The 12,099-nt window shown below is 33.5% G+C and overlaps 1 protein-coding gene across 2 annotated transcripts in view; it reads left to right on the forward strand.

Moving 5' to 3' along the window:
• The window catches only part of LOC145668685 (uncharacterized), a 742,633-nt gene that overhangs the window by 622,042 nt on the left and 108,492 nt on the right, over positions 1–12,099 (forward strand). For both annotated transcript variants that reach the window (XM_081736754.1, XM_081736755.1), the window contains exons 40-42: positions 2,541–2,696; positions 3,934–4,092; positions 9,655–9,810. In XM_081736754.1, coding sequence (XP_081592880.1) covers positions 2,541–2,696; positions 3,934–4,092; positions 9,655–9,810 — 471 coding nt within the window. The remainder of the gene's footprint in view (positions 1–2,540; positions 2,697–3,933; positions 4,093–9,654; positions 9,811–12,099) is intronic.

Below are 12,099 nucleotides of genomic sequence, written 5' to 3' on the forward strand. Positions count from 1 at the left end.
ATAATCGTGGGACGTAAAACTCAAAGATTTCATTTTTCAGAGAAAGAAAGGGAGCGAGATAGAAACAACACAAATGTTTCTAAAAGCATGTTAAGGATAAATAGAAGAAAAAAATAAGGAATACATATATAAGACAGTAATAAGAGATAGCTTGTTAAAAGATATAAACAAAGAAAACTTAGTATGATGTGAACATGTAAGAAGATTGAAACAGGAGAAAGTTTCAAGAAAAGCGTTAGAGAAAGAATTTACAATTAAACCAAGATGACCATGATAAAAATAGGAAGGTGAGATGATGGAGATGTAAAGATAAAAATGGATAAGAGAGGAGTTACTTAATTGGCTTGGGATAAAAGAAGCCCTAGGATAGAAGTAGTTACACTAAGAAAATTTTATTAAAGAAAATTTTGACTTAATTTTCCCGGATAGGGTGGTATCCAAAAATTTCGTCTTTTGGAAAATTAGAACATGTGGGAAACTTCTAGCGTGAAAGCAAACCTTTCCTAAATACGTATGTAACTTAATTATATTAAGCGTGTTCGTTCCTTAACCATCCCATTTTTATCCACATTTTTGTAAAAATTGCGAAAAAAAGGAAAGAAAAATTGCATGTTTTTTGTACTTACTACAAAATATTTTTATCAAAATAGTCATTGCGATATACTGTTTGTTGTTGAGAAGTATATCGCCAAAGCGCAATTTGTTTAAAGATGTGTGTACTTCTTGACTGTCTGATGTGTCGATTACAGCAATCGTCTAACATTCGTCTCAACTGACTTGTTCCACGATAACTTTCGTAAAATTTATCCAATTTTAATTCAACTTCGTATGTGCCTTCCTCCAGCATTGTTTGAGATTGAAATCCGTTGATATTGTAGACTATGTCAAATAATATCTCTCTGTTGAAGTTTACGCCGTACAAAAAATTCGGCGTTTTCCATCTATGAGTTTAGAAGTTATAAGGAAGTTTCAAGATAAATGGTCCACCCTGTATATATAGATTCGTTGGTTATAAAAGTTTTCAAAGTTAAAGTGTTGAAAACCCTCAAATTACATAAAATATATTGCGTACTTCTACAGTGCATGGCACCACTAGAAATTTTTCAAGGTTAAGTTATTGAAAATCTTGAAATTAGATTTTTAAAAAATTTCGCCCGCTTCTACAGTGCGCGACACTACTAGAAACTTTTCAAGGTTAAGTTGTTGAAAGTTCAAAAGTTAACAGGGCTCATAGCGAGTCACTTTTTTAAATAAAAGTTACTTTTTTTCAAGTTGGTCACTAAAAGTAACTTTTTTTCAAAGTTGTCACTAAAAGTTACTTTTTTGGAAGGTAAAGTGACTTTTTCGTGTGATTTATGTTTTGCATTGGAAGTTTTCTAAGACAAATATTATAAAAATAAATGGAAAAAGGCAGAAGCTTGTTAGTCATCACTCTTCTGAAAGCTTCAGTACTTGCTGCCACATGTGAAACAGTCAGCTTTATTCTCACTTCAGGTTTCATTCTTTCTAAAGCACAGTGGATGGTTTGTGGATGCTTAAGCTCTCAAGGTGGGGTTGAGAACCCTATTCTTTCTTGTATCATAATAGTCTTTTAATTTTCTCTCGTAATAATTAACGTTCCGCTCAACGTTGTATTTGTGTGTTTGTGCGACTCATGGTGTTCGTTTTGTATTATGCTTCTTGTATATTCTTCTTAAGAGTAGGTGATGAATTTGAATATTTCATGGCTTTGAGAACTCTCAATGCTAAGTTAAATATATTGTCCAGGATAAAGAAATTCGGAAATAGGCCAGAACTAGTTCCACTTACTCAGAAGCTTCTTACACCTGCTAAGTCTGCTTACCGTAACTACAAAGAATACTCAGAAAACCTAAGAAAGGAGGAAGTTCAAAGAAAAGAAAAAAGTAAAGAAGAAAAGATGAAACAAAACAACAAACAAAGAGAGAGAGTAATGGAGAAATTGACAAAGGAAAAAAGGGCATGATGAGATTTTGGTCACTTTTTCGTGTGTTTTGGTTCACTTTTCAACTATTTACAAGAGACCAGACCACTATGAGCCCTGGAAATTAGATAAAATATTTTGCTCGCTTCTATAGTGCGTGGCACGAGTAGGAACTTTTCAAGGTTAAGTTGTTGAAAACCCTGAAATTAGATTTAAAAAAACTTTCACTCTATTCTATAGTAAGCGACACATCAAGTATTTTGTAATACTAGAGACACTCGGGGAGAAATTCCGATATTGCTATAATGTTACGTAATATTTGGGAAAATGTGAAATAATAAGTTATTAGAAAGTAATTAGCGTACAATGCTTTAAGTTGAACCTCATGTAGTTTCATTTTAATTCATGATCCGTTTCTTCAGAACAAGTACCTATGAAAGGTTGAATATCTTTGTGATCTGAAAGAGATTGAAGCATAAAAAATACAAATTGTAATATGAAACTATCCGTTCCTTAATTTAATTGTAATCATGTAATCTCGGAAATAAGTCGGTACACCATCGTATTATTTTAATCAGTTTTGTGTTTTATCTTTTAGGTGCCTCGTGTTCTACCTTACAATGTGGTTGTGGATACACTGATGACTGAAAAGAATGCCGAGATAGACTATTTACGTTACAAAATAATGGAACTGGAATCTCAACTTGGTATACCCCCTGGAAGTACACTGGGTTCACCAACGGATACTGACCTAGTGAGTTCTAAACTTGTATTAATATATAAAACTTGTGTCTAATCTTTTTATTAAGTAATTTATTTGTATTATGTTAATAATTATATTACCAGTTCCTCGAAGATTTCTAACTTTAAAAGTAGAAAGTAAGTTTCAAATATTCACCGTACAATATCCTTTCTCAAGTCATTTTAAACATTGATTGTGTAGTAATCATTGAAATTGTGTTCGAACAATGTATACAGTCTTATAATCGGAGGGCATTTAAAACTAGATTTGAAAGAAAATATTGCTCTACATATAATTCGTATTTGTTTAGAAACACCTATATAAATAAACGATAGAACTATCTCTGTTGTAAATGCATACAAGAGCCCGCAAATATAACTGAATGAATTCTAACCAAAAAAGGGCAAAGTGAATAGCCATTTAAATTAATTTTTGAACGTAGTGACCACTTGGATATATTCTTTTTTTTTTTTTTAAATTATACTTTGAAATATATCCTAAAGGGATGGGATAAAGGGGTGTTAATTTTCATAAAGAATAACAGCTACACCGTCTGAAATTCATTTTTGGATATGGTTAGCACTGATATCAATTTTTTAGAGATAGTTAGCACTGAATTTTCTTCAGTTTTCTTTGGTTTACATACTTATCGTAAGTAGAAAGAGGACAGAAAGCAAGAATGTTTTCCATAAACTAATTTCTTGCCGTATGAAAAACGGGCATTTCAGTTAGTTACTTCTAAAATTATTGTTTTCTCCCCTGCTATTTCTATCATTTCTCATTCGTTTATCATTCTCTCTGTTCTTCACACATATATTTCGAAAGTTTCCAGTCTTTTTCTCATGACTATGCTTCAAGCTAGTAGAGTGCAATACGCCACCCAAAGCATTTTATCAGTCCTATTTAACTTGTTGCGAAGCAAAAACTACTTCATGGTGATTTCCTTAGTTTCTAATACTGAAACATTTTAATCTTTTTTTAAAACTTAACACCTTTCAAAATATCCTGATGAAGGCTCTCGCTAGATCCGAAAAACTTTAGTGTGAAAATAATATCAGGATTTAAAAGGTACGAGTAATACCGATTGTTGTTAAACGTTCTTGTTCAATTACCAACTTAAAAGTAACAAAGTTCATTTGTGTAGGACGTTAACTTACTTGACACTCTAGCTTGCTGTTTTTATTATGTATTATCATGCTTTTCTTATATATATATATTTAAAAAAAAATTTATTACAATTATACTATAGCAGAGTAGCAGTAGAAAAAAGTCTGTAGAATTATCTTCACCATCCCATGAAGTCGAATGCTTAAGGGACGAAGCAAAGCATTCGGCATCGATGATGCGCAGTCCTGATAGGTCGGGTGGAACAGTATTTGAAGTACCTCCTAGAAGTCACAGTACTATGGTACGTAGAATATATTTATTTTTCTTAGAAAATTGCCACATTTGTTTGATTTTTTTTTAAACCTCAATGACCATTTATGGTAAATATAACTTGTTTTTCTTGTCATTAATATTGTGAGTACCTGTAGTCCATGTTGATCATTTTATACGTGTTTTGGATATTTGTGTGTGGTAAACGTTAAGTTATTAAAAGTTTCATTACACAAATTATACCAAACGTTTTTCACACTAGTACAATATACGTACCAACACATGCATACTATAAATGTTTGATGTACTGCCCTAGTAATTGTGATACACGTGTTGACAAGTTGCATAAGATGTGAGCAGTCACAGACCTTGACAAAGAAAATGAAAGATTTATTATCCTCCAGAAGACGTATATGAGATTTAAATCTAATGATTGTATATGCTAAGTTCGTATTCACGAGATTGTTACACAAAATTATCTGACTATGTTGGGCTCCATATATTTCTGAACCTGATTTTTGATACGCCGTCTGAAATGCTAAGCTACTCACTACATATGTCCATCGCTGGTTGAGTAGTTACAATTTTCCTGATACATTGATGGGCTATCGGAGGCTGGTTGTATGGGCACCACAATTATCCGGTTTCACACTTCTAAAGATATGTGAAATATTCTGTTTATTCCGTCAAGATTTATTACTTGCGCTAAGATTAATGGCAACACATACCTGTTACCAAAGGTTCGCTGGAACTTGTATAGATGCGGTGCAGATTTACTTTAAATTCTGTATCCAGTCTATCAAATACTTACTTATAAAAAGTACGTATATTGTCCTATGGCAAATCGACTTTTGACTTGTACTGTATAATGCTTGTTTTTATTGTTCATTTTAAAGTTGACCTCTGTTTAAATGCATGTGGATATTATTTTCAAAAAGTCTTTTCAGTAGTGTGACGGAGAACTAGAAGCAATATGTATAAAAAGGAGAAACGCCAAAAACTAAAATAAGATATAATGCATCAATGATCTTTATCTTGGACTAGAAATATGTATATCTGAAACCAAGGGTTAATAACACTGAAACGAACAGGAGTGCGTGTTCAAGTAAAAATCGTGAATGAGTAGTGAGTCCGCTCAAAATTACGGATTTCTTTCCCCAATTGAAGCAAGGGATTTTCGTTGTTGATCCGCATCGTGAAGCAGTTTGCGAGCTACTTTATTTAACAGATAGCAAACATTGATATAGAAACTCAAAAATAATAATGATGCTAATTACTTATGGAACACATGGAACACACAGTAATAGTAACGAATTTGTCACCTTCTTTTATTCCTGACAATTTTCACATCGATATCTTGAATGCTTCTCTTAGGCATCCCTCCTCATGAACAAACAACGGCTTTTTTTTGGGGGGGGGGATAAAATATTCACATGCTTAGTTGTAGCAATACAAAGGTTACATGGGGGCTCATTGGTTGAGCGCTTACCTCTGATGCGTAGGTCCCTGGTTCGATCCCTGGCTAAGTGAGTTTGTGGTGGACATCGTCTCAGTGGGTTTTCTCGGGGTACTCCCGTTTTCTTCCACATTTTCAATCCACCAATTCTTCTCTCATCATTTCACTTGCATTAATCGTCTCCTTTAGCCTAACAGGCATAATCGTAGGATGATAAGCTGAAAGATTTCACTGTTTCTTACCTACAGTTGGAATTAAATTAAACAAAGAGGATTTTCTTTGGCCAATTGAGATCTTTATTTAAAGGCAAAGAATTAGATATTCCTAAATATGGTTGCCAGAATATCGACTTCTCAACCAATGTGGATGACCAAGATTTTTTGAACAAAACATAATTTTAGCCCACTAAATAACTAACAAATAGTCAGTTTAATTCTCTTTTATTTATTTTTTTTTCAGCGACTGGATTCTATATATATATATTTACATAGTAGTCTTAGTAGTCTTCATCACTAACCGGTGACTTGTGTAGGTATGTAGATTCAGTGACTTTGAAAGAAAGAGTAATAAAGCAACATATACAACATATACATATCTATCTATATCTATATCTGTATATATATATATATATATATATATATATATATATATATATATATATATATATATATATAGGGTGCGGCGTAAGTAACACAATTTTTTAAGTTACTTAAATTTATTATGCTAGTTAAATGTATAAAGTACAGTATCTGAGAAATTAAGTATTGCTCCATGAAAACAACAAAACAACGCTACTCATTCAGATTAGGTAACATTTTCAAAATGCCCAGCTTCTTGTCCAATACAATGTTGAACCCTACTAGCAACACTTCTACAAATCTTTTGACACATTTCCACGAACGATGTAAGGTCTCATCTTAAGACTGTACGAACACTTGTATCGTTAACTCTTGAGAAAGATGTCTACTGGATTTTTGAGGAATGCTCAACAATGATTCTTTTTCTTCTGCACACTTTTTCACATTCGTTGCTGAAACTGGCCTACCGAATCTTGGAGCATCATTTACACTGCCTGTTCTTTCAAATTTCCTTATTAAACTTGTGATGTTTCGGCTCTGCATCTGTCGAGTGTTGCATCCTCAGCTAACAAACGACCGGTTTCAGCACCATTTTTCTTGTTTTTGTAGTAAAGTTGAACCGCTCTCACTCTTTGCTCCTTTATTAATCACAAGACCATACTTGTCTCAAATTCCTATAGTAAAAGAGGAAAAAATATTGTAAAATATTGTAAAACATTGTAAAACTAAACAAATAAACAAAACATAAAAATAAAACACAAAAATTACATGTAATAATAATATGTAATAGAATGCAATTAAAGCTAAAAAGGGCGTTACTTATACCGCACCCTGTATATTTACTGGAAGAAAAAAAAATAGTTCTGTAATTTTTAGGGGTTTGTAATTGCATTTTAACTGGAGGTTTGTAATGAGCTACTACCTATAGATTTATATAACTCTTATAGCTTCCACTTTTTTGCTATAACTAAGGGTGAAGAGCTTAGTTATAGCTTAAAAAAAAAAAAAAAAACTATGTAAATAGTTGTGTTTTTTTAGGAATAATGCCCCAGTGAAGCATTCGAAATATCGATGAGAAAAATTGACACAGGAATACAAGGAAGTGAGAAAATTCGTTCTGAAGATAATTGATGTGCTGACCATATATTACCCAAATAAAGGTTACCTGGCCAACTATAATCTCGCTTGGGTTGCAAAGCCATAGAGTTCAGTTTAGTAATCGGAATAAGTGATGTGTGGTCGGACATCGGCTCCCATTACCATTTTCCCCGTTTTTAAGATTGGATTCTGATGTCTCTTAATTCAAGTAGTTAGCCAATGACCTCACGACGCTCAGCAAACATCGAAAAAATTTGAGCCCTCAACGATAATCAAATCCAGGACCTCGCATGTTAGTCATTTAATATCACTACAAAATTAGTATTCTGAGAACATAACATTACAGATTTTAGATAAAATAAAATGGTGTAAGAATTTTCAACTATTGTTCACGGTTAGTGAATATATCACTCTCCGCTCTGTTTCATATTTCTCTTCCAAGCACAATGAAGTTATGTTCTTGAATTCAAGCTTTACTTTTTGTTTTAAGTAATTTTAGGTATAAAGAAGTTGTCGCGCTAATTTTACTTGAATATACTCTTAAAGAGCTGAGGCAAGTTGCCAAGCATGAAAGCAAGTAATAACGAAACTTTTTTTTTTTTTTTTTTTTTTTCGAACTAAGGTAAAATTAACTTCCTGACAGTAAATATTATAGTTCAGTTTGATCAAAACCTTAGAATTGCCTCCAAAGAATATTTAGTATTTTGCAAACTTCCGTGGATTTGGAACACAACTTCTAATTTATTATTGAAACTGGATCAATTAAATATGTTCTTGTGTGTAATCATTAATTTGCAAAACGCAGTTTGTTAAAGTATGGTCCTGCTCCGTAAAAATGGAGAGAAATAAAATAAAATAAAATGTAGTCAAGAAGTCTAAACTTCTTAAAAATTTGGATCTATTAACAGGTAAGCAGGTGTTGCTTTGTTGGTCGCTTTGCTATTTGCTTCTGCTACATGTTCTGGAAACCATAATCGCACACATCTCATGGTGAAGGGTACTTACACCATCTTTCCCGCCCTTTAATTTCATTATTGCGATTTTTTTTTTTTTTTCAGCTTCCTGTAAGAGTGAATTTTCTCAATCGTTTGAGCTTACGTGTGAAAGCCAGCCGCTTCTTTTTGATTTGTTGCTTAAACTTTTATTTGCTGTCGGAACAAAGGGGCCGATTAAATATTTACTTATATGATCGCAGCGCATCTTTGCTATCAATTTACGACAAACAATGAGGCCGATTAAATATCGTTCTTCCGAACCTTTACGATCACAGTCTCTCGCAAAATTTTTTTCTTCGTTTACGACATGTTTGCAATTTTACTTTGCGTGGAGTTAACATACCTATGTTAGTCAAATCCCAAATGAAAACTTGTGATTTTGTACAATTTTGCTTGCTCTCTGCAAAAAAATTCACCAAACAGATAGTGTGTTTATTCAGAAATTTTGTTCTAAAATTCGGATTCGAGACTTTCCATATGATAAACTTAGTTTTCAGATGGCAAAATCTTACGATTTACATCATTACACAAATTCCGAAAAAAATACATTTAACGTTGTTTGTTGGAAATTGATCGCAAAGATGCGTTGCGATCACGCAAGTCAATATTTAATTGGCCCCAAAGTCTCTAAAGCCAGGTTATAATTTTACAAGAATCTTGTAGCTGTCATTAAAAAATCTAGCAACCCGATCTTTCTATTTACTGTTTACACGTTACAACTTTCTGAAAGCAAGAAAGATATCTCTAACCGTGCAGCACTGTATTCTAGTGGACAAATAGTGAACCTCGTTATCAAAAACGTGTATTTTGGCGCGCTTCCCCTTCCCCCTCCCCCCCCTTCCTTGCAAATGAATCCGTCGTTTCGGAAGGAGCAAAACTGTTTTTTCTTTATGTCAGCGTGAGGTCGATAGCAGGTAGAAAGCAAGACAACCCCGAAAGTTTCACATGGTTTGACTCCTTGCAGGTAAAAAAAGAAAATGTCGTATGTACCTTTCAAGACTACGTTTACATGTAGTTTTTTTTTTTTTTTTTTTTTTTTTTTTTTTTTTTTTTTTTTTTTTTTTAATGACAGCTACAAGATTCTTGTAAAATGACAACCTGGCTTCTTAAACGTGTGATCTCAAGAAGCCAATATTGTTTCGGATTTTCTAAGGTTTCTTCTAAGTTTGCATAATACATTCTGTCTGTTTTTAAGTTTAATTTATGCATTTGCTTATTCACTGTTACATACGTGCAAGTTGTTATTATTATTATTTTAACTCTTCGTTAGTGAGTGTGTACGTGATGTACAGTATGATCGAATAATGTAAAATGCTGTTGCTTAGCCTGAACATTTCACGTTTTGTATGCTATGCTATGCTATGCAGTGCACTTGCTGTTCTATGTAAATGCTTGTTTTAAATTCTGTATGTGCTTTCTGTTTGCTTATGCTTATTGTTATTTTTTTTTCTTTTGTAACAATTCAGCGAAATAGCGGTAAGAAAAAGCGTGTAGAATTTTCCTTCTCTCCTGAACCCGAATATTTAAGATTTGAAAGTAGGCAAGGCTTAGCAATGATACGCAGTCCAGATGAATTAGCTGACACACTTCTTGATCCAGTGCCCGCAGTTTCTAATAGACTGGTAGGTACACGTTTAATGCATAATTGGGAAAGGAATGAATAATAGATCAAAGAAACTATATATTGTTGAATGGTATGTTGTATATCATTTATTTACTGCCTTCTGATACTACATACATATTAATTTTAATGGTTAAAGCAGTAGCGTTTTTAGAATTTCGTTCCGGGGGGCTGTGCACAACGCCTGAATAAATACTTATATTTTTCCTTTTGGGTGCCGACAAATTTTAATGAAGTTGTGCATATAACAAATTTATTTCGGGGGTGCTTGAGCCCGATAGCCACTGGGTTAAATACGCCACTGGGTTAAAGTAAAGGAATACCAATGTATGCGAGATGTTTGATAACGCTACGTAGAGCTAAAGAAAAACTTGGTAGTTGTAATTTAATTCCCTTTCTTACTATGAAAATCAGGATTTCTTCAGTTTCATTCATCAAAAGTGCTTTTGAAACAACAGGGCACCTAATTGGGAAAAACAATGGCCACTTTGAGATATTTATACAAATTTATATACGAAGAGTGAAATATAGGAACACAGAGAAATAGAAAAAGCTGTTTACAAAGGAAACTTTTTACTGTACCAAACTTTTTTAAAAGTACCGTATTTTAATTTTCATACATACTTCAAAAAATGACTTCTTATTTATTTTATTTATTTATTTAGTTAAATTTGCTTTATTTTTTTCCTCAAAATTACTATTGATGGAGAAAAACAGAAAAGTGTATTTAAAAAATGCATTTTATTACTAGTGTGTTTTCATGTATACAGGGTGTTCGGAAGCACCAAATAACTTTAGAAAATCAATCATTATGATTATTTTGAGCCTAGACCCCCATTAGTATACAACTGGATATGAAAAATTTGGAAGTTTTCGTGTACGTTCGCGTTGTACCTAAGGTGCGGATCGTATTGTTTTATTGCATTTGTACCATGGTTCTATTCGGTTCAAGTCAGAGTATTGCTTATTCATCTACTTGCGCCTCTGTGAAGCAACTTGACACTGTTTATCACCTGGGCATTAGGATAGCAGCTGGTGCATTCCATATTAGTTCTGTTGGTAGCCATTATGCAGAAGAAAACTAATCACCGTTAGGTTATCAACGTGAGAAACTTCTCTGAATTTATAGAACCCATATGCGTTGTATTTCTTCCTTGCAGCTTTCCGTTACATGGTGGACAGGTTTGCGACCAGTATGCAGCTTGTCTTCGGACTACACACCCATAGTAGTTTGTACTTACGAGGGTCTTACCACAGACGAATTTGTATTTGCATCCCTTTGGTACACTTTCATGCTCATGTGCAATTTCATGTGCAATTTGGGAGAAATCTGCTTCAGAGAGTCTGATAGCCTTAAACAGTTTACGGTGACAATGCTTTAAGGAAAACTTGGCCTCAAAGGTGCCCGTTTCATCATTGTAAAAGACGATCAAAACCAACGTAACAGCTGAACTGCGAAGGATACGGTACCAAAAGAGGACTTTTCGTCTCTGTTTCCAGCAATGGCAGGAGCAGTTGAGCAAGTTGTGTGTTCCGAAGGCAATTAAGGTGGATCACCACCCGTAAGTCAGTACATATTTTAGCCCATTCCCTTAATTATTGTGCAATGAAACATTACATATTATAATTATTGTACTATACGATAGAGTTACGTTTGAGCTACAATACAAGACACTGATTCATTTGGTTGCGTCTTCTGATATCGAAAAAGGTAACAAATAAAAGAAAATATTTGATTCGTTTTACAATGAGCACACAAGATGGCACTTGCTGTTAGATCTTACTAGAGGTGCTCAGTTTTATGAAATGTTTATTTGTATGTATAAAGTATTTTAAAGTAACGATCTTATTACGAAATAGATATATTGTTTGACCGTTTTTCGTGTTACGTTTCACATTTTACTTAAATATTAATTTATATTTAAGGAAATAGATTTTGAGAAGAAACTTGCGCAGAACGCCATCATGCGTTGTTGCCAAATCTGTACATTTAATTCCTGGATTCTAGCGTTGCAGTTCGAGAAGCGAAACTTAGCTGTGAATTGCGGTAATTAGCTGTGAATCGAAAACTAATTTCCCCAGTAAGTATCCAAGCAGAATTCCATGATTACTTCCTTTATTACCTGGCACCAGTAAACACACGACACTACCTGGCAACGCTGCACTATTCAAGCATTGTTTAGTATAGCACCGAGGACACCTAGTGATCCACCTTAAGTAAATATGTACTTATATTGTGGCAATAAAGAGCTGTAACAAAATTCCGGGAACTTTTTGACCGCTCTGGTAT

This window comes from Thermobia domestica, chromosome 13 (assembly GCF_964235325.1).
Source record: "Thermobia domestica chromosome 13, izTheDome1.hap1.1, whole genome shotgun sequence".
Taxonomy (NCBI): Eukaryota; Metazoa; Arthropoda; class Insecta; order Zygentoma; family Lepismatidae; genus Thermobia; species Thermobia domestica.